Source organism: Aulonocara sp. 'chitande type north' Nkhata Bay, linkage group LG14, assembly GCF_057382095.1.
Source record: "Aulonocara sp. 'chitande type north' Nkhata Bay isolate Kocher_YH1m ecotype deep benthic linkage group LG14, A_spYH_male_GT1.1, whole genome shotgun sequence".
NCBI classification, from domain to species: Eukaryota; Metazoa; Chordata; class Actinopteri; order Cichliformes; family Cichlidae; genus Aulonocara; species Aulonocara sp. 'chitande type north' Nkhata Bay.
Window position 1 is genome coordinate 29,042,759 of NC_141357.1, and position 22,284 is coordinate 29,065,042.

Here is a 22,284-nt window from a genome sequence, read left to right on the forward strand (position 1 = left end):
ACTTGCTTAGACAGCGTTACTGGCCAATCCCCAGCTCCGCTCCCACCACTGCGCTCCACCGAGCTGCCAGCTGAGCACGGCGAGCCGGAGAACAGTGTTTACTAAGCTCTGAGTCAACTGTCACATGAAACTGCTCTGTCTGCAGCGTTACACTGCGCTGCGACAGCTCGGTGTTGCGAATATGTCAGGGTAAGTGAGTTTTGTAAGAGAGTGAGGCCAAAAAGACCAAAGACGACCAACAGGCGCAAAAAAGAGTGCCAACTGGCAGTTCCGCTAAGTTAGCGGTAGCGTTAGCGTGCTACAGTGCTAGCCCAGATTTGCTTAAGATTTTTGGATGACGCGGCGGCAAATTTCGTTAACTGTTTAGTGCTGGGTTACTGGCTAATGCTGCTGCTGCTTGGCAGTGAGTGTTTCTCACTGGCGGCTTGGTAATGGGAAACAAGTTTTAGTGGAGGTTTGTGTTTTCTTTACACTGTTAGCTGAGCGATAAAGTTTAGCTAGGTGCTGTTTCGTGGTCGGTTTGTAATTACACTGTAGTTAATTAGAGGTGTTAGCTCTGTGAGGCTAGCTGTTAACGTTTTCCACAACGAACGGTTGTTAACTTGTGTAGGAAGTGTTGCCTCAGCTAATTACAGTTATAGCAACTATTTGCAAGCAGTCGGTGTCACCTATCAGTAGTGAGTGGCACCTGGATATTGTGCTTAAGTACATCTCTTCCTCTTTGACAGCAGCTGAGAGAAGATAAGGAGCAGCCAGACTCATGTCCCAAGATTTGGGTGTGAACAACTAGAGACACAATGTCTCTCCTGCTGATATCATTATTTTTAATCTTTTTGCTGGCTATTGGTGTGCTGTGTGCCATTTTCAGGTGAGGAATGTGTGGAAATTTCTACAGTACAGCGATCATTGTATGGTTTAAACTGCAAGCACTGCTTAATAGATGTTTCCTTGCTCTCCTCATTTAAAGTAGCACATTTTCCCGCTGTTCTAGGTGGCTCATATGTACCCTGGCTGTGCGATTCTTCCAAACTACCCTCAATGCTCATCTGAAGATTAAATCAGTAGGATTTTTTTCTGTCCAAGGAGTCAGTATCCAGTTTCACCCCCAGCATACTTTGGTAGGACACGTTTTTGTTTACATGACATTTGTGTAGTCGGCACATGCTAAACAACCACTCCCATGTCAATGGTTCACTTCTGAGTTTGTGTACTTTACCATCTATCAAATGTATTTTTTTTATCTTGCTGTAATTCTGTGAATGGCAGGAAATTGACAGGATATGGATTTCAAGTAAACTTCTAAACCAGGATTTACCGTAAGTAGCTTAATGTGTTGCCCAGATAGTCTGAGATAAAACAGTTAGCAGCAAATAATATCATAAGTTGTGTTTCAGGCGATACCTGGCATTCTGTGTTGGAGAAACCAGAGTCCGGTTTGACTTGCAAGCACCACTAAAACCTTTGGTGAAGCAGAGCCATGGAAAAAAGTCGGCGAAGATTTCTGTCAGCCCCAAAACGCTTCGATTCTTGTCACAAGTATGAAGGCTGGCGATAAGTTAACATTTCTTTTTATGCTTATTTGTACACAGTATCTCACTTCCTGTTTTGTATTTCCAGTTGCTGTCATTCCACATCAGCTCCATCAATGTGATGGTCCTAAACCTAGCACTGCCAGAATCTCTATGGCACATGACTGTTGCAGGTATCACCTTGTTACTTGACCACCAGAGTAAAAGGTATTATTTATTTTTGGTTTATAACTAATCTGACTGAATCAATAGTTTGTATTAGTTGTCCAAAATGAAATCCATGTTGAAAAATGTCTTTACAGGTTGGCATGGAACTTCTCGGTTGGACAACTAAGCAGTAAAGTGCTCAAAAGCAGTGAACTGGTGAGTGGAGTAACTGTCACTGAAATAGAAACAGGTGGTTGAATGTTTGTAAATGATGTGCTCTCCATTTTAGGACATATGTTTGGCTGAAGTGGCACTTAGCCTGTTGCTATCTGGAGATGTGAGTTTACCAGAGATGAAGCCAGGTTGTCTGTCCCTGAGTGTGAGGACTCTAATGGCAGAGCTGCACGAGGGGCTGTTCCTCAGTCAGCTCCAGCTTCCAGCAGTTTCCCACAAAGAGAAAGATCATGGTGCATTTGGTGAGTAACGTTTGACCTCTGAAATGGAAGCAATGATTTTTAAGTATAGTGTTTATCCATCACATTCATTTGCATTCCTTCTTTTCTCCAAATTGTAATCTATAGTACTGTGCAAAGGTCTTGAGCCACCTCTCATTTCTTTGTATGTTGCTTCCAAGGAGTGAGATTGTTGTAATTTTTCAAAGTGGTCTTGAGCAATACTTCTCCAGGCGTTCTGAAAGTATTTTAATGTTTTTTTTAATGGACATTGGCTGCTTGTTCCCTCATTTTCAGTCCAGTCCTTGTAAATGACCATTTTCAGAGGAATGTTTTTGCTGTTAAACCCCTTAACATTGATCATTCAAGCTTCTTTTTTTTTAAAGGGATGAGCCAGTGTTGTGTCTACACATTGCAGACAACTTAGCAAAGAACCAGTTTTAAACTGTATCTTTAGGCGCTTTATTTGTTCCTTTTTTTTTTTTATTGACTCTACAAAAAATGCCAAACATGACACAGTTTGGCAAACATAAAATAGTATTTTTGCACTAACAAGGTGATTCCCAGACAGTTATTAGCCAAATATAATGAATATCTGTGCCTGGTGTGCAGTGCGTCCTTAAAAAAACATCTGATGAAACTGCACAGGTGGAGGGCAAATTAAAGTGTGAAGCCTAAAAAAAAAACTGATGAACAGTCTGGACAGACACAAAGGCACATCCCCCGTCTCTACAGACCTTAATAGTATTGTCGTATCATCTTGACAGAGAACAAAACAACTAGTGTCCAAAGAAGAGTGTTGAATGTTCTTCCAGAAGCCTGGAGAAGTATTTCTAAAGACTACTGAAAGAAATTACTAGAAAGCTTCCCTAAGTGTTCAAGCTGTTTTGAAGAATAATGGTGGCTATACCAAATATTGACCTTCAAGCTTATTACATTTGTACAGACTCTGTTTTTTCCTTATGAATTGTATTTCCACGCAAGTTTGAACCTGTTTCAATAAATCACTCTACCTATTTCCCATTTTCCTACCAAAAAAATAAAGAAATTATGAATGACCCAAGACTTTTGCACAGTACAGTTTTATCCAACCACTGCAGTTAACTTTCAGTTTATTTCATTCTATTTTTCAAGTCTGATTTGTTGTACTGTTTTGCATTCATAGTTGTACCATCACAGATGGTAAAGTCTTAATAATCTTTTTTTTTTAATGATATATTTATTGAATTGGGGGGAAGAACCCTTATGAAAATCACATTTTAAAACTATCTATCCTGCAATTAGTATTGTCAGGTGTTAGATGAATAAAGAACAGTGCCTTGGCTGTTGTACATCCACAGGACCTTCACTCTGTGCTGCCCTTCTTGTTGTTTTTTTCTGCCTTTGCATTTGCATTTGATCTTTTGCGTGTTCTAAAAGTGCCTGGACATTTTCCATCATCTGTGATATTTTTAGCTGTTCTGCTAACCAAAATGAAAACAAGGTCATATCATAGCTCTTCACTGGCCTCTGTGAGTGTTTGAAATGTCCTTAATGATAAAGTTTTACCAACACAGTCAAAGTAGGACTAAGTTATACATTCATTACAAAAACAGGAGAAAATGTTTGAAAAGCGTTTAAAGCAAGATGATTTTTTCTTCCGTTTCTTTATAGATGCACAGGTCTGTTAGGCCATTGAATCAGATGTTAAAAATAGCTTGCAGTTAAAAACACGAACATAAACATTGCACATACAGTTGAGGCTGGTGGTTCTGTCCATGTAAATAACTACTAACATTCTCACGAGCAAAAAAGAGGAAATGACACGTAACCATAGTATGTATTTTTATAAGAAACATATTTATAGATTAGTAGAAAATAATGCATTAAAGTTGTGTTGTTAGTGATTTAACTTCTCAGTATAATCCCAGGTTGCTCTGCCTTCATATGCAAAATCAGTTGCATTATTAAGAATCCACCTCCACTCTAACAGTTATAATATTAAGTGTAGTCTTAAACAACATGCATGTTACAGAATATTTGAAATCCCGTGGAATATGCACAATGTCAGAAAGTCAACACCTGCGTTTTATTAAAGGTTGAAGTGCTAATTTTGTCTTTCTAACTATGTCATAGATTTTTAAAATTCAAATGCCAGCTTGATAGGCTTGATATTTTTGATAATTCTTTACATAACACTCTAATTTAATTACTCAAATACTATTTCCTTTTAGAGAATGAAAATGATGATTTTATCCAGACTGAGACTGTGGAACGCTTTCATCAGCTGATTCCCCACAAGGTCAATGTGGAATTTGATAACACAAACATAACCCTGTCGATGCACAGCCAGAAACGGTGAGTCACCGTTTTACATCTAGCTGCGTATATACTGTGATCACAGTTTTGCATTAGTTTACTCTTTTAAATGATCTGTTGTTTCAGATATTTTATAACCCTATTTTCTTACTTGTACAGACACCTGAACTGGACTCTAAAGTCTTTAAAGGTCTGCTACGGACGTGACAACGAGCAGCTTCCTCTTAAAAGCTTCACTCCTGAGCTGAGCTTTCCCCAGAGCAGCTTGGAGCTCCTTCTTGAGGGTAAGTGGACAGCTGGGCGCCAGACTTATTGCAGAGAGAGTTGGAAGGAGGAAGAAGTCGTGAATAACACGCTCTTTTTTTCTTTTTCTTTTTTTTTTCTGCTGGCAGATGGACTTCTGCTGTCTCAAAGTAGGCAAAGAATTCTTTGTGTGAACACAATCAAGACAACCCTGCAGGTGAGGGAAATGCTTTAAGGCCACATTGCATCGTTTTGTAAATCAGTTACTCAGACTTTCTCCCTCGTGTCTCTGTGAATTTAGGTTACATCAATTGACATCTCAGGGTCAGTCGTCGTCAACACTTGCATCATTCACTACCGTCACCAGGAGTTTTCCCATTGGCTCAATCTATTTCCATGGGAACAGCTATTCCACAGGAAGGAAGCACACAGAAAAAGGCAAGTTGTAAAAGTGAAACTCACATAGTTCGATTGCTGGATTTCTGAAATTAAAATCATCTTAACACCTTTCACCATCTTCTCTTCATTATCCCTGTTTGTGCATCACTCATTCTCTATTGTTTTTGTCCATTACCTTACCTTGTGCGGTGTAGTCCGTTAGATTATTTGCCCACCCTCCTTTTCCTCAGGCGCCTTCCTCACCTGGATGCTCCCGTGATGATCACCACCTCTGTGTCCAACATCAATGTGTCTGTTCAGCTGGGAGACACCACACCTTTTGCTCTGGGCTTCCTCTCTGCTAATGGAGGTACTTGTTGTCATGTGAAGAGTGCATTATGTTCACAAAAGTGCCAGATGCAAAATAGTTATACAGGAATATTTATTTTAACATGCTCTTTTTTTAAAGATTTACTCATCTACACACACAAAAAAAATTGGTTAAGGTGTGTAGAATGGAAATTGGACACCTATAGAATTTTCTCAACAGTCAACTTTTCCTTGGCATGAAACTGGAAATAATCAAACCTGGTTTTTGCCACTGTCCAGGATTATTTAGCGTCTGTTTAGTCGGCATAGTTAAGGTTTTACACTTTTCCCATCTGCTGATTGCCAGACAGTGCTCAATGGTAATGATGCTCTATATAGCAGAGTCGGATGGTAAGCTCACCACCTTCATAAGATCAGGGTTGTTTTGAATTATTCCAGACAAAAATTGACCCTCCCACTAGGCCAAAGTATCCAGGAGTTTTTTGTTTTTTAAGGATTAGTACAGTTGCAACCATTAGTTTAGTTTATTGTTACCATTAGCCACTTTTACATATCTAAGAACAGCCAGAAAAATAAATAGAAGTAAAGAAGTTTAGAAAAATAACCCATAATTTTGTGTGACTTTACCTACCTGACTACCTTCAGTTATTCAGCTGAAACTCTTGTAATTCCTGTACTATAGTGGGTTAGATCATTCACCACTTCCCCTCTCTTGCACTAGCAGCAGTTGACATTGAGCCTTCTACCAGGACAACAAGCTGTTAAGAATTACCCATACAGTATGCAGTATTGCAGGTGGATTCTGCTATGTTAAACCCCAGCACTCCATCCATCCATCCATCCATCCATCCATCCATCTTCATCCGCTTTATCCGAGGCCGGGTCGCGGGGGCAGCAGCCTAAGCAAAGAGGCCCAGACCTCCCTCTCCCCAGCCACCTCCTCCAGCTTATCCGGGGGAATACCAAGGCGTTCCCAGGCCAGCCGAGAGATATAATCTCTCCAGCGTGTCCTGCGTCTGCCCCGGGGCCTCCTCCCGGTGGGACATGCCTGGAACACCTCACCCAGGAGGCGCCCAGGGGGCATCCTTGTCAGATGCCCGAACCACCTCAGCTGGCTCCTTTCGATGTGGAGCAGCAGCTGCTCTACTCTGAGCCCCTCCCGGATGGCCGAACTTCTCACCCTATCTCTAAGGGAGAGGCCAGCCACCCTTCGGAGGAAGCTCATTTCTGCCGCTTGTATCCGCGATCTCGTTCTTTCGGTCACTACCCACAGCTCGTGGCCATAGGTGAGGGTAGGGACGTAGATCGACCGGTAAATTGAGAGCTTCGCTTTTACACTCAGCTCCCTCTTCACCACGACGGACCGGTGCAGCGTCTGCATTACTGCAGCTGCAGCCCCAATCCGTCTGTTGATCTCCGGCTCCCTTCTCCCATCACTCGCGAACAAGACCCCGAGATACTTGAACTCCTCCACTTGGGGCAGGAACTCATCCCCGACCCGGAGTGGGCACTCCACCCACCCTTTTCCGGCTGAGAACCATGGCCTCAGATTTGGAGGTGCTGATCCTCATTCCTGCTGCTTCACACTCGGCTGCGAACCGTTCCAGTGCGAGCTGGAGGCCCTCACCCGATGAAGCCAACAGAACCACATCATCCGCAAAAATCAGAGATGAGATTCTGAGGCCACCAAAGCAAAAGCCCTCCGCCACTTGGCTGCGCCTAGAAATCCTGTCCATAAAAATTATGAACAGAACCGGAGACAAAGGGCAGCCCTGGCGGAGCCCATCACCCAGCAGGAACAAGTCCGACTTATTGCCGGCAATGCGAAGCTCTTGCAACAGTTGTATAGGGATCGAATGGCCCGTAGCAATGGGCCAGACACCCCATACTCCCGCAACACCTCCCACAGGACACCCCGAGGGACACAGTCGAGTGCCTTCTCCAAGTCCACAAAACACATGTAGACTGGTTGGGCAAACTCCCATGCACCCTCAACTATCCTCGAGAGGATAAAGAGCTGGTCCAGTGTTCCGCGACCAGGACGAAAACCGCATTGTTCCTCCTGTATCCGAGGTTCGACTAGCAGACGAACTCTCCTTTCCAGCACCCTGGCATAGACTTTCCCAGGGAGGCTGAGGAGTGTGATCCCCCTGTAGTTGGAACACACCCTCCGGTCCCCCTTCTTAAAGATGAGGACCACCACCCCGGTCTGCCAGTCCACAGGTACTGCCCCTGATCTCCACGCAACATTGCAGAGGCGTGTCAACCAGGACAGCCCTACAACGTCCAGAGCCTTCAGGAACTCGGGGCGGACCTCATCAACACCAGGGGCTCTGCCACCAAGGAGTTGTTTAACTGCCTCAGTGACCTTGCCCCCAGAAATTGGCGGGTCATTCCCCTCATCCCCAGACTCTGCTTCCTCCTTGGAAGACATGTCAGTGGGATTAAGGAGGTCCTCGAAGTATTGCTTCCACCGCCTGACAATTTTCTCAGTTGACCCCAGCACTCCTTACCTGAAAAGCTTTACTTTAATTACACTTTGTTTTTACTTTACTTTATTATGTACAAGTCTCCTCTATTCTTGAAACACATTTTCCTTCATAACCTTGTTCTATGGGTAACTGTTAGGCCAACCTCTTTCAAACATGCGTAGATTAGATAAAGTTTTTCCACAGGGCCCTTTTAAATGTTACTCATTAACTTTTTCTACTTCAAGCAGTGACACTAGAAAGAGGTCTCCTTTTATTCAGAGTCACTTGAATTGAAAAAGTACTAAAGACATGGTCTGAAAAGTGAAGCTAGTGCTTAAATGTGGCTAAATGAGTTCTTTTTAATTGCCACAAGGGGACCACTTAGAAATACTTGCTTTCTGACATCAGTAAACCTTTTCCTGATCTCTTTATGGGCACATAGTTTCAGGTCATATCGAATAAAACATGAACATCATTTTGTAAATGGTGGTATTTATTAGAATCGAAAGATTATCGTAGACATTCTCATTGGCTAATAATTTGTAATTCCCAGTTCTTAGCCAGTGTTCTAGGTTACAAGGTTGAACCTACATCTCCCTCTGTGTTTACAAAAAAGAAAGTAAAACTGTGACAGTGTTTATCTTTTATACGGTCTATGCTTAACTTACAATGTTTTTTTATCTGCACATCCTTTGTTTCTTCAGAACTGCGTCATATCCTTGACATTAAAGTTGAGAGTGAGAATCAAGAGTCCCAAAATGTGCACGAACGTGCCTCGCTGTCCTTGGACAATTTCTGGTGGAGAGTGGGTCAGGGGTCTCATATCCAGCAGGCACCCCACCCTCCTGGTAAACATGTATGGGGAGAAGCCCTAATCCTAGACTCACTCAGCCTGCAGGTAGGACTGCAGACAAACCTTTATAAACATTTGTATCTTTCTATACTGATTATTTATTAACCTTTATTTAACCAGGAAGATCCCATTGAGATTAAAAACCTCTTTTTCAAGGGAGACCTGGCCAAGATACTGATGCTTTAGCTATGAATAATAAAGTGGAAAAAATAATATAAAGCTTAAATTCTTATCAGCAACCTTCTTTGAAGTGACTTGTGACTGATATTGTTTGTTTTAAACTTGGGAAATCTTCCAATTTGTCCAACTCTAGATTATATGAGCAATGCAAAATCAGAACATGTGGTTTCAAGTTAAACTGATTTTAAGGATTTCTTCATTAATCTCTTCTCCCTCCAGGGGAGTTTGAACCGACCCCACATGAAGTCGAACAGCCAGCCTCTGAGTCTGAACGTTGAGTCCAGCCTGAAAGGGCTTCAAGTGGAGCTTTCAGAGACCTGTGCACTGTGTCTGTCTCGCTTGCTGTCTCTCATGTGTTTTCCTCGTCATCCAGAGTCACAGCTGCCAGATCTGACTCCATTGTCTCCTTGTAATGACGACACCATAAAACCTATCCCCTCCTCACAACTACACCTGCTTTTTAAAGTGGACTGCTGTCTAGAGGACGTTAATGTCTTCACGCTTTCTAATGTTGCAGGTAAGGAATGAGCATTTTTATTATAATACAGAGCTGTTTGACTGAAAAGACTGTTTTACAGCTTTTATTCCAAATGAAACTTATGTGGCAATAAAACAAATCATCACATACAACTGATAAACTTTTTCAGTGTAATTGCGTAGTAGTTTAAATCATATTAGGACATGTATGCTAAACAGGAAATTGTTTATGTGTAAAGAAAAAGGTGTATTGCTTTTCACAGTTAAAACCACATCCACTGCAAATATGGACTGAAACTGCTATTTAAACCCTACTATGTCTATGCTATGCTATGCTATCTAAGCTATGAACGGCACTTATTGACATCATAAATTTCTGCTGGCATCCACTTTTGTCACATAGTTTTTCAGTCTAAAGCATATAGAGCTAAAGGTTTCTTTACTCTGTTGGTAGGCTATCTCACAACACTGCAACATTTAGGAATTTTATTGTTTTTTCCTAGTTTTACTAGTTTTTGATTGATGTAACCTTTGGCTTTAGTAAATTGTGAGGAAATTTGTAACTTTTTTTTCAAAATCAAAATTAATCTGAATGAATTCTGTCAGTTACATCTCTTGCTTTATAAAAAAAAGAGAGAGAGAGATTTTTTTCTACTGAAGATAATATGTGGCTGCTACTATAGCTCACTTGGTTGAGCAGACAATCCATGTGCTGTTGCAGAGGTCTAGGTACAAATCCACCTTGTGCCGTTTGCGTTGTAGCTTTCCCTCTACTCTCTCTCCCAGGATACTTCCAAAAGAGACCTCCACTTTCTTCTCTTCATTGTTTTCTTTTTTGATTTGCTTCCATTTTTGCCTGTATTATTTCTTCTTTCCTGTGTAGGAGCTGTATCTCTGCGGATGGACACTGTCAGAGTCCTGACCTCTGCTGAGAGCTCTAGGGTGTCTCTGCAGGGGGTCAGCTTGTCTGTGATCAAGACAGTCACAGAGAACATGGAAGTATGTTGTCCCGCCTCTCAAACCATCAACCCTATAGTAAAACTCACCACATTAACGCTGTGGTACCACATCACCACCCACACCATACAGGTAACCACATTTGTTGAATTGAATTTATCTGGACTAAATAAATTTCCATCTCAGCATGCTAGCGGTATTTATTTCAGAGTGTATTAATATGTTGATTTCTTTAATTAGGTTCAATGTGAAGAGGATCTTACTGTCGAATGGACGCCACCAGACCACATGGTCCTATATCAGCACATGACTGAAGGTCAGGCGTGTTGGTTAATGCTGTGTGGAGAGAAAGGAGAGGAAAAGCCAGTTAAACCAGTGAACACTGAAGCTGCCTCAGGTCAGAACAGAGGCCTGTGTTTGCGTGTTGAACTGGGCTATACTCGTTTAACTGCTCATGTTACTGATCAGAACTACATTCTGCTGCACATGGATGCACTCTCTCTCTCAAAGCAAGGCAGTTCTATGCATATGCGCTCTCCCTCAGTGATCTTCAACTTTGATGGCAACAATATAGTCTCTTTTAATGGCCTAGATGTGGAGACACATGCAGATCTGACTGAAATGCAGCTGCACAGAGACACTTTCCCCTTCCTCACCACTCCTCATAACCGTGTCTGGGTATTGACATGTCCTTCCTTATCTATGGAGTTCCCCTACCAGTACAATTTCTCAAACACATTTGACAAAGCTATTAGTGTGCAGAAGTGGCTAAAAAGTCTCCATCAGTCCCCAACCCAGGCCTCCGCAACCCAACGTCTGCCGCCTGACCTCATCTTCAAAATTAGCCAGTTCTCATTTGTCTTCCTGGACGATGTCTTCGAAATCAAGCTGCGAGACAACTATGAACTGATGAAGGATGAAAGTAAAGAGAGTGCAAAACGTCTGCAGCTTCTGGATAAGAAGGTGGCAGATCTCCGCAAGCAACATGGAGAACTTCTCCCGGCTAGAAAGATAGAAGAGCTGTATAGTTCACTGGAGAAAAAGCATATAGAGATCTACATCCAGCGTTCACGCCGCCTCTATGCAAACACACCCATGAGGAAGTCGCTGCTGACCTGGACTGTTTCAGACTTACAACTTGTCGTCATTGCTGATCAGTCCCTTCATGGCCCCGACAGGGTGAGAGAACAGTTGAGGGACATTGATGGGATCAGTCCCTTCCCCAGAGATGGGCTCCCTCTGGTCGTCCAATGGTGCCGTGCAGTCAAGTTTAAACTAGCTGCATTTTTGGGTAAGAGCACCTTTATATGCCCATTTAAGGCAAAAAACAAAGGATTTTTTTCAAAGTTTTTTTATTGTTACTAGTATTTACTAGAGTATTAAAGTAGTAAAGTATTTACTACTTTTGCTTTGTACCAGTGAGAATTCGGGACTACCCTCGCTACCTGTTTGAGATCCGTGACTGGGAGCTGTCGGGGCGTCTGATTGGCACAGAGCAAGATGGACAGCTGAGAGGTCGGCGCAAACAGACTGTCCCCCTTGGACCACCGTGGGGAGATGTAACAGTCCACAGGAATATGCCACCACTCAAGTTCTACTATGACTTCAAATGTGAGTTATGAGTATAATGTTGGTCAGTGTCCCAAAATCCTGTCTAGATATGCAGAAGAATCTGCTATAATCCTATGACTATGACCAATAAGTGATTTAAAAGTTCAACTGTTTAGACTAAAACTGATGAAGCAGAAGACTGAATTTTCAGGAGTAAATGAGGAGAGAAATGTGTCCTTGTCCTTGAACATACAAAACTAGAACTCTTCTAAAAAAGAAAAGTGTACACTTTTCTTTTTAAAGTATTCGACTACTCAGTGATTATGACTGAATTCGAATTGAATTGAATGTTTCACACAGGAATTGTTACATGTTTTTTTTCCCCAGCCAACATCTCTCTGTACACTATTGTTTGGGGGCCATGTTGGGACCCTGCCTGGACTTTGATTGGCCAGTCAGTTGACCTTCTGACCAAACCCACAGCTGATCCCTCGCCTCTTCTGGCCTGGTGGGACAAAAGTCGTCTCCTTCTGCACGGGCGCTGGGTCATGGACATTGATCAGGCCAATCTTCATCAGCTGGCTACAGAGGTAAAACATTGTTTTTTCTTAGTATTTATGTTTACCCGTGACAGGTTATTATCAATATCAGTTTATTTTTATGTTTTTGGCAGCTTTCTCCATTTTGTTTAAAGTAATTCTTATGTTTTGACACTGTTAGCAATGCCATGATAACCAGTTTACAAACTGTGGGGCAGGAGCCACTGAAGCTGTGGCACAGGTAGCCTGGCAAAAATATAAAGTATATTTTAGAAATACTTTACTTTAGATTTAAGATGAACAACATATTTTTTAGGGAAAACAAAACAAGAGTTTTCTGATGATATTGCACTGCCATTTGGTTAAGTTTATTCATGTTGGGTTCTTTATATTTTTAATAAAAACTGAGGGGTGTTTTTGACTGTTGAGGTAGAACATGCTAGAGAATGTCTGAGAACCACTGTGCTAAGCAAAATTAGTAACAGGTTAATTTGTTATGATTCTTACAGGATCCCTATAATACCACGGAAAATTTGCACTGGGAGTGGAATAAGCTGAACTTTGACTGGAACCCCGGCCAGTTTGCTTTTAAAGGAGACTTGGATGTAAATGTCAGGACCGCGTCAAAGTAAGTGGAAGCAATAAAAGCAGTGTTTGCAGAGAAACATTCAGTATTAATAAGTATCTTTTTCCAGGTATGATGATATCTGTTTTCTACACCTACCCAACCTGTGTATGACCCTTGATCTCCAATGGCTTTGCCATGGCAATCCCCATGACCACCATGCTGTAATGCTCTGCTGTGCGGAGAACATTGCAGACGTGACCTCAGGACAGCCTCACGACTCTTACAGAGCGTTTCGCTCTGAGAATCTCAACCTCTCCATCACCATGGACCTTAACCAGCATTGTGGCACAGGTTTGTCAAACTGTATTCAATCATCGTTCTATGTAAACTAAATTTACAAACACTTACAAACCAGTGTTTTATGTCTATTTTACTTTTGTGAGTTAAAGGTTTTGTTCTTTTTTTTCTTTGTAGACACTTATCAGCCCAGAATCCTCCTGTACAGCAGCACACTGCGCTGGATGCAAAATTTCTGGGCCACCTGGACAAGCGTATCTCGGCCAATCTGCAGAGGCAAGCTCTTCCATAGCCTCAAGCCAATTCGCAAGAAGCTTGGTCAGCACTACAAGCAGATGTCCTACACAGCTGCCTTTCCACAACTACAAGTAGGTTTTGTTTTGTTTTTTCAGTGTGTGCAACAGCAGCAGTCTCAGGGTCAAAGTTTGCATTTTTCCCATCAAATATGCCTCAGTTTGTAACTGTTCATTATATTAGTGTTTTTCTTGATTATTGCACATTTTATATATTGTGTACCCTTTAGGTGCATTATTGGGCCTCCTTTGCCCAGCAGAGAGGTATCCAACTGGAGTGCAACAAAGGCCACGTCTTCACTCGGGGCACACAAAGACTTATTCCACAGGGTAAAAGCAATTTACTTACAGATGTGCTGGATGCACAACATCACATAAAGTACTCTTCATTAGTTTACATGTGTGCGCTTTTGTGTGTTTGTGTGGTGTCTCAGCTGGCACTGTGATGAGGAGGCTGATCTCTGAGTGGAATGTGACTCAGATGGTTAGTGAGCTCTCACAGGTGACAGTCCACCTGATGGCCTCCACCTGGGATGAGACTGCTGACCACCAGATCAACACTCAAGTGAAGAAGACTCACCTGCTCAGCCTGTCATCCCTTAGCTACCAACGACAGAGCAATCGCATGGAGGAGGTAGCAGCCAGAGCCTAAGGGCTGGAGTTTAAATGTATTTTTCACTGCGACTGCATGAATAATTAATGTCCTTATCTGTATCTTCTTTGTCAGGAGGTGAACACAAAGGATGAAACAAATGCCTCTTATACTCACAAATTGCGTCTGGTGGATCTACGTGCTTCCTGGACAACTACAAACAGAAACATAGCCTTTGGGCTATATGATGGCTACAAAAAGGCATCTGTACTGAAAAGAAATCTCTCCACTGAAGCTTTGAAAGGTCTGAGAATCGACACACAACTGCAGACAAAGAAGCTCAAACGCTCTCCTACCACCTACTCCCCCACCACAGCTCCTACCATACCAGTTGTTGCTTCTGTCAACCGATCAGAAAAAAGTCAAAATGAAGGTAAGGAAGTCACCTGACTAACAAAAAGGCCACGGTTTTAGGCTTTAACATCTATTAACTGATTGCTTTTCCACTTATCTTTCAGGCACATCGATGCTTCAGAAGTTGATTGAGGAGACAGACAAGTTTGTGGTGTTTTCAGAAGAGGATTCAGGTGTCAGCGACCAGCTGTGTGGCATTGCAGCCTGTCAGACTGATGATGTATATAACCGCAACTGGTTTATTGAGTTGGTCAACTGTCAGGTAACTGCAGTAATAACAGCAGTTATATTTCAATAATTTGCCACTTTTCTTCACCCATCATATGATGTTCATGTAGATTGTCACTATTTTTACTTGAAAACTAATCTGTCAAATTTGGATTAATTGATGCAGATTGATTGTCAGGTGTTTATCTTTCAATCATCCTTTGCGTTACTTAGATGATGTTGCGTGGCACAGAGACTGCCGGCTGTGTACTGGTGTCTGCAGCAAAGGCTCAACTGCTGCAGTGTGAGCATCACCCTGCCTGGTATAACGACACCTTGAAGCAGAAGACCACCTGGACCTGTCTGCTGGATGGTATGCAGTATTTTGCCACCATGGAGCCCAACCCATCTGAACAAGAGGACCGACAGTTGTGGCTGGAGGTAGGCTAAGCTCTCACGGGGTCAACTAACCCAGTTGTAGAATTAGGGCTGCAAAGATTCATCGAGTAATTTGAAAAATTTGATTATAAAAGATTCTCGACACAAATTCTCTGCTTCAATATTTTGTTTAATGCACAGCTCTGTTGCGCACCGATGTGATAAACGATATAAACACGAGCAAGGCCTGCAGCAGAAATCTCTTTAGAAAACTCTGATGTGAAGAAAAGCAAACTTTGCTCCAACCACTGCTGTTTGTTTAATACAGTGAAAAATCTGTAGAAAGCCTCCAGAAGCCCTTAAAGCCAGTGACCTAAGGGTCGTTAGGTTGGGCAATTATTTATTATTAATATTAATTAATGTCTACACAATCTCAAAGTCTGTTTTCAGCAGCACAAAAACTTGCCTCCTATTAATGCCAGAAAGCCTTCCAAGAGAACAGAGTAAAGGTTTTAGATTGCATATATCTTATTTTATTTGACTTTGTACTTGAGATTATTATATATTTTTTGCATTTAAGAAAATGTTTTCTTTCAAGAATTAAATTTGTATTTGGCACGTACAAAAAGTTTAAGGGTTTAGCTGTTGTTTACAGATGTTGTCTGCAGTTAAACTTTAAAACATTGGTTTTCATTTAGAAATTGCAATGACAGGTCATTTTGAGTGCCATGAAGTTGTACTGTTATGACACTGTATTTAAAAAGATGACACAAGTAACTGATTAGCTGCTTTATTTTAAGTCATTTCAGTTGTTTTTGCTGCAAAATGAGAAAGTGAGAAATTGACAAAGGGCAGTCTTTGCTGACTGAATAAAGAAATTTGAAAGGCCATAATTGACATATTTGATGTTTTATAGACTAAACATTTTGTTAGAGAAAAGAATTACCACAGTATTAAACAAGATTTACAATAACTGTCTGTTGTTGTTTTTTAACTAAACAGCTTTGTCATCATAGCTTTGAGTTTTTTATTTATTTATTTATTTTAGGTGAAAAACATTGAGGAGCACCGGCAGCGTAACCTGGACTCGGTGCTGGAGCTGATGGAGAGTGGCCAGGCTGTGGGAGGAATGGTTAGCACTACAACAGGTGTGGCCTTTACTGCAGGACACTGAACACACAGTAACTACAGCTGTAAAAATCAATAAATAAAAAACATGACTGAGTGCATGGATGTTTTACATTTATACACTGAGAAAAACCCTTTTACTGTCAAGTCTTCTGGCATATTTATATTTTTGTTCAGAGCTAAAATGGGTATTGTAGTTATTGATTGATTCAAATATTGTTTGATCTTTGATTGCAGATTGGAACCAGCCCGCACAGGTGAACGAGTCTCAGCAGGTTCAGCGTATCATCTCGCGCTGTAGTTGCCGGATGCACTACATCAGTTACAGTCACGACATCAACCCAGAGCTGGCCACTCAGATTAAGCCTCCAGAGCTGAGGAACAACCATGAGAAGGAAGACCTGCTGAAGAAACAGGCTGGTATATGTGACCACCAACAGACCACATATCTTTAAGCATGAGTGCTAATTTTCTAATAAGAGAGTGATTTTTCATTTTTCATTTTTTTCAGGTGCTGTGGACACCTTCACTCTCATTCATCATGATCTTGAGATATCCACTAACCCAGTTCAGTATGCTATGATTCTGGACATTGTCAACAACCTGCTCTTACACGTGGAGCCCAGACGCAAGGTGGGCTAGAGACGCAACAGCTAGCTCATAATTCCCATGGCCTAATAAATGTTTTAGCTTTTGCTGACTGTGTTTCTTCTGTGTGGTGATTCTGTAGGAGCACAGTGAGAAAAAGCAGCGAGTGCGTTTCCAGCTGGAGATTTCCAGTAACCCCGAGGAGCAGCGCAGCAGCATCTTGCATCTTCAGGAGGCCGTTAGGCAACACCTTGCTCAAATTAGACGCCTTGAGAAACAGATTTATTCAAACATCAGGGTAAGCGTGTAATTTAAAGTTAAGTGTAAAAGCCCAGAAGTTACTCACAGCTGACTGTGTTTTTAATTGTCTTTAAGTCCATAAAATTAGTCCTTTGTGACCATCAGTGTAGTTGTTTTACATATCCCAAAGGTCTTGTTAGAGTCAAACAGTAAACCTGAATTGTTACTCTTAATCTTTAAGCACGTGAGGTAATTTTACACATCAGTAAAACTGCATGCTTTATACATTGAAGTGTGAACAGTTTTTTTTTGCATAGAATATTACGTTAGTAGCAGTTGTGTCTTCAAGTTTGAAAATAAGGACTATCTGGGTCTGTGGAACTCCTAATCATCTCTGCTTAACCCATTAAAAGCAAAGCACACTGCAATATCTGAGTAACTCGAACACTGGATTTTTATAGCAGCTTGCACCATGTTGGACATGTGACACTGTATTAGTGGAGTGCAGTGCCTGGGTCTTTTAAGTCAATGAAACACTTTGTTTCTTCTTCATCTTGCAGGCGCAATCTGAGGAACTGGGTTGCGATGAACTGAACGAGATTAATGCACGATTGCAGCACCAGCTGAACCAGGAGAAGAATGACATGCAGATGAAGAGTGAAGAGCTCAACATCCTCATCAGGTCTTATGTCAGCACTGATTTGCATCCAGGATAGAGCAGAGATGGCGAAAATTTAAAAAAACAAAAATGTATCTGTTTTCCAGATGTTTTAAGGATTTCCAGCTGCAGCGGGCAAATAAGCTGGAGTTACGTAAACCTCCCGAGGATGTGAGTGTAGTGAGGAGAACAGAGATCTACTTTGCACAGGCCCGCTGGTGTTTGACAGAAGAGGACGGACAGCTCGGTATCGCTGAGCTGGAGCTGCAGAGATTTATGTACAGCAAGGTGAGCAGATGCTGATAATCCATCCAGAGCTTGGAGACATTCCATCTGCCTCTCACCACAGCCCACAAATTCACAGGCTTTAGTTCCTTAGTGCATTTTAAAAACTGGATAAGAGGTTAACAGATGTTATTTGATATTCTCCTGCTGATAAGATCACTGAGTGATAACCACTTTGAAAAATGTCTCCTTGCAGCTGAACAAGTCTGATGATACAGCAGAGCATCTTTTGGAGCTTGGGTGGTTCACAATGAACAACCTGCTACCGAACGCAGCGTACAAGGTAAATAACTTCATCGGAATATTCAGATTAGGCCGAATAGCTTATTTTCACTTGCTTTACATTTATTTACTTTGCTTTTTGGTTGCTGAAGCTTTGAGACTAGCCAGTCCTCTCTTCTACAAACCACTTTGCATTGTGTCACTTTACAACCAAGCACAATGTGACATACATGGCAGACATCAATTTGATAACTAACTTATTTGTGCCTGGTTTCCTCTGTGCAGCGTTTGAGGGTATGTATACAGCTGGAACAGTGAAGAGAAGTTTCATATTGTGCACGTGCACCTGAGTCATAGACGCATGTTTGAGCCATTAGTTCACTCAACCTTACAGTGTCTGCCTTCTTTCCTGTGTTCATTTCATCAATGAAACATGGTATTTGTGTCTTTTTCAAACTCAATCTCAGTAGAGCTTTTTCAAATCAAATCACTTTTGTGTGTGTGTGTGCATGCGTGCGCGTGCATGCATGCGTTTGAATCTAATTCTCTCATCTCTTTTAGGTCGTACTTCGTCCACAGAGTAACTGCCAGTCTGGACGCCAGTTTGCTTTGCGGATCTTCAGCAAAGTGCGCCCCCCTGTGGGAGGAATCTCTGTGAAGGAACACTTTGAGGTGAGAATGAAGACTCTAAAACACTTTTATGGTGCTTGATTTAATGTTTTTTGTAACACTATTTTGTTTTCATCATCAGGTGAATGTGGTGCCTCTCACCATCCAGCTGATGTACCAGTTCTTCAAACGAATGATGGGGTTTTTCTTCCCGGGGAGAAATGTTGAAGAGGAGGAGGTCACAGATGAAGAAGACAAATTTAGGCTGGTTACTACTGGTATGCTTTTATCAACAGCTGTAATATAACCGTAGCACTTCATCTCCAGACTCTCTGTGTGATCATCAGCCTGAAATTTATACTGCCTAAATGATCAATAGTTTCCATTTTCTCTACCAGACTTGCAGTGTCAAGTTGCTTTTCTGTTATGTCATCCCTCTGAGCTCTATGTAGAGCCTCAGCCACTTTGAATATGACCTTGATGTGAGACTCGGTGGGAGTATAAAGTGTAGAGTCACCCAGAGGCCAGAGAGCTTATTCTAATATTGTCCGTGATACAGGTATCCCTGTCAAACCTCGGCCATTGTCAGAGGACACCATGGGTGCTATGGGTCCCAGCAAAGGTGTCACCCAGGGACTGAACCGCACTGCTGGGGTTAGAAGGTCATTCAGGAAGGCTCCAGAGGTAGAGATGCTGTTTTATGTGTGCTAAAATGTATAGAACTTTATTTTAAGGCAGAGTAAGTAGACTTTATATTTTGTCACTCAGCATCCTGTCGATGACATTGATAAGATGAAAGAGCGAGCTGCAATGAACAACTCATTCATCTACATCAAGATTCCACAAGTGCCTCTCTGTGTCAGCTATAAGGTGGGTTTCTGTGCATAACAGCTGCTACATACCTCTACAGTAAGATTCAGTACCCATTTATTCATTGGTTTAAATGCAAAGATCAACAAAAATCATCCATACAAAATATGTTTGACTAAGCATTGTTTAACTGCCAAATATTAGATATTAGAATATAACTAACTTTGTCACCAGGTGAAAATCTTTCTGTTTTTCAGAAACAAAACAACCAATTTTTAACCTCTGACCCAAGCTTGTGTTTGAGATGCATTTTGAGATCGTTGGATCATACATATAAAAACATTCATCTTTAAACGGATAGTAATTTTTAAAAAAAAAATGCATCTCCTCGTGTGAGGAGAAGAGGGTTATTTCACAGCTTAATACAATAAAGCATTAACAAAGCATAAAGCACTGCTTCATTCTGTTCAATATCAATAAAATGGAGAAAAGCCTAAATGTGATGTCCTCATATGAGCACAGAGGGTCTCACCTTGCACTGGGCCTTAGGTTGGCCCTCAGTTCTGTCTGAAACCATCTTAAAGCCAATCCTCCTTTTAAGCCAACTTTACACTGATAGGCTGCTTACAAACACAAGGTTTGAACAGCAGATGGGTGGTGGCTCATAGCCAGATCTGTGCGACATCATTTAAGAGCTACAATATATTTAAAAGCTTTTGGCTCACAGGTACCCACGTTTGGATTGGTTCCATTTTAAACAGTTAACAGGTGAATCTTCAAAGAAATCTGTGGCTCAAAAAAGATTGTACTGAGCTATGAATGCATCCGACAAACACCCAGAGGTTGTTAGTAAGCATACCATGTTTTCTTTACATAGTTTGCAAACAAACAAACAAAAAAAATAGAGAATTTCTACGTTACACACCAAATCTTTAACCAGCATAGTTTTTTAAACATAGATATAAGAAAATTGAAGCTCAGCTTTAGTACCATTCATTTCCTGCATTGCCCAACCTTGTCATATTACATACAGTGATTGTTTGTGCAAACACTGACATTATTATTTAAAATGCTGACAATGAATATCCATTAAGAGAACAGATCCCCTTTAATCTTGTGTTTGCCTGTGAAATGTTCGTCTCTCTCAGGGTGAAAAGAACAGTGTCGACTGGAAGGACTTGAATCTGGTTCTCCCTTGCTTGGAGTACCATAACAATACATGGACATGGCTCGACTTTGCCATGGCTGTTAAAAGAGACAGCCGAAAAGCACTTGTAGCACAGGTACATTAACGTTCTTATCTCTTCATTAAAGGACAGGCAGATCTTTGATATTTTTAAACTTGTCTTTTTTGCTCCTTGCTGCTCAGATGATAAAAGAGAAACTGCGTCTGAAGCCAGCTTCGGGCTCAGACTTGAGGGGGAAGGCATCTGAAGGGAAGGCGGACAACAGCCTGCAGCAGCAGGAAGAAGATGAGAAAGCACGACTCCTCATCGGTCTCAGCACTGCAGACAAGAGCTCCGGCAAGAAGAGTATATTCAGACGACATAAGTGACGCCTGGAATTGAGTGGATAGTCGTCTACAGCAGCTGCAGGGAAAAAGTAAAGAGCATCACTCCTGCTTTGTGAATCAGGATGAAAAAGGGGGCACGATGGAATATTTCAAGTGGATTTAGGAAATATCTTACTGTATCACATGAGCCTGCTGATCTTTCTTTTTTTCTTTTCTTTTTTTTCAGTTAACTCCTGTTGTGTCTTAGGTTTGAATCTCAAGCAGCTCCAGGATAACTGGAGTGCCATTTTGACCAAATATAAATTATTCTGTTTATTTGTGTGCCATTTAAAAACTTCACTCTGGTGTCATTAACTGCAACCTTTGGAAAGAACGACCGCTTTGGTTGCACTGAATGTAGCGAGGAAGGTTTACAGTATGTAGCTGGCACTTCACTGTTACTGTTTCCTCTGCTGAAAATCCCAGACCGACATGCTACTTCCTGCGGGCTCAGGAACACGGTGCACTCTGCTTGAAGAAATGACACTTAACTGAAGCACCTGTCACTTGTTTAAAACAAAAAAACAAATCTGATCATAGAATATGTTTTATCATTTAAAGCTTAAAGAAACTGATTGTGGCTGTATGACTGTCGCTGACAGGAAGGCCTTTATCCCCATATAAAATGCTATTTTATATTTTCCATGTTGAATGGTGGCCTGCTTCCTCTCAGTTCACTGTTTTTCTGTACCTCACCTCAGTGCAATATGACAGGAAAAGAGCAACAAAAACATGGTGATGTGTGGTAAAATGTGGCACTTGGTGTGTGTGACAGTATTGTGGCAAAAAAAGAATGCGTGCTGCACCTAACTGCTGAGTGTGTTTTGTAATTTGAACACTAAAGCACTTTTATGCAAAGTATTTTGATATTTTTGTAACCGCGGTTGTTTTCCGTTGAAATGTTGCTAAATCCTGATGTTTGTCACATTTCTGATCAGCCCTGAGTATTTCAATTAAAAGGATCGTATCATGGCCCATTTGTGTCAGCTTATCTCTCAATAAGTGTTATTAGTGTGTGTGCTCGTGTGTGTGTGTTTG

General features: G+C 41.5%; 1 protein-coding gene across 6 annotated transcripts; it reads left to right on the top strand.

Moving 5' to 3' along the window:
• The first annotated feature begins 54 nt into the window (after positions 1–54).
• Positions 55–22,220, top strand: LOC147314851 (bridge-like lipid transfer protein family member 2). 6 transcript variants are annotated; one of them, XM_086261936.1, is made up of 41 exons: positions 55–189; positions 729–868; positions 992–1,118; positions 1,267–1,316; positions 1,395–1,536; positions 1,618–1,736; positions 1,832–1,892; positions 1,966–2,152; positions 4,342–4,465; positions 4,586–4,710; positions 4,819–4,886; positions 4,971–5,107; positions 5,263–5,417; positions 8,553–8,746; positions 9,101–9,398; positions 10,242–10,447; positions 10,556–11,606; positions 11,735–11,926; positions 12,254–12,456; positions 12,915–13,033; positions 13,101–13,324; positions 13,448–13,638; positions 13,794–13,893; positions 13,998–14,197; positions 14,291–14,588; positions 14,674–14,831; positions 15,011–15,217; positions 16,203–16,302; positions 16,520–16,702; positions 16,794–16,915; positions 17,013–17,168; positions 17,671–17,792; positions 17,876–18,056; positions 18,250–18,336; positions 18,837–18,947; positions 19,027–19,162; positions 19,444–19,568; positions 19,653–19,754; positions 20,843–20,977; positions 21,064–21,296; positions 21,434–22,220. In XM_086261936.1, the coding sequence occupies exons 2-40, from the start codon at positions 798–800 to the stop codon at positions 21,247–21,249; spliced, it is 6,753 nt and encodes a 2,250-aa protein (XP_086118062.1). In that variant the 5' UTR covers positions 55–189; positions 729–797; the 3' UTR covers positions 21,250–21,296; positions 21,434–22,220. The 6 variants fall into 6 exon arrangements, with proteins under 6 accessions (XP_086118062.1, XP_086118058.1, XP_086118063.1 ...); XM_086261932.1 differs by having other exon boundaries at positions 21,064–22,220; XM_086261937.1 differs by having other exon boundaries at positions 5,299–5,417; positions 21,064–22,220.
• Positions 22,221–22,284: the final 64 nt, after the last annotated feature.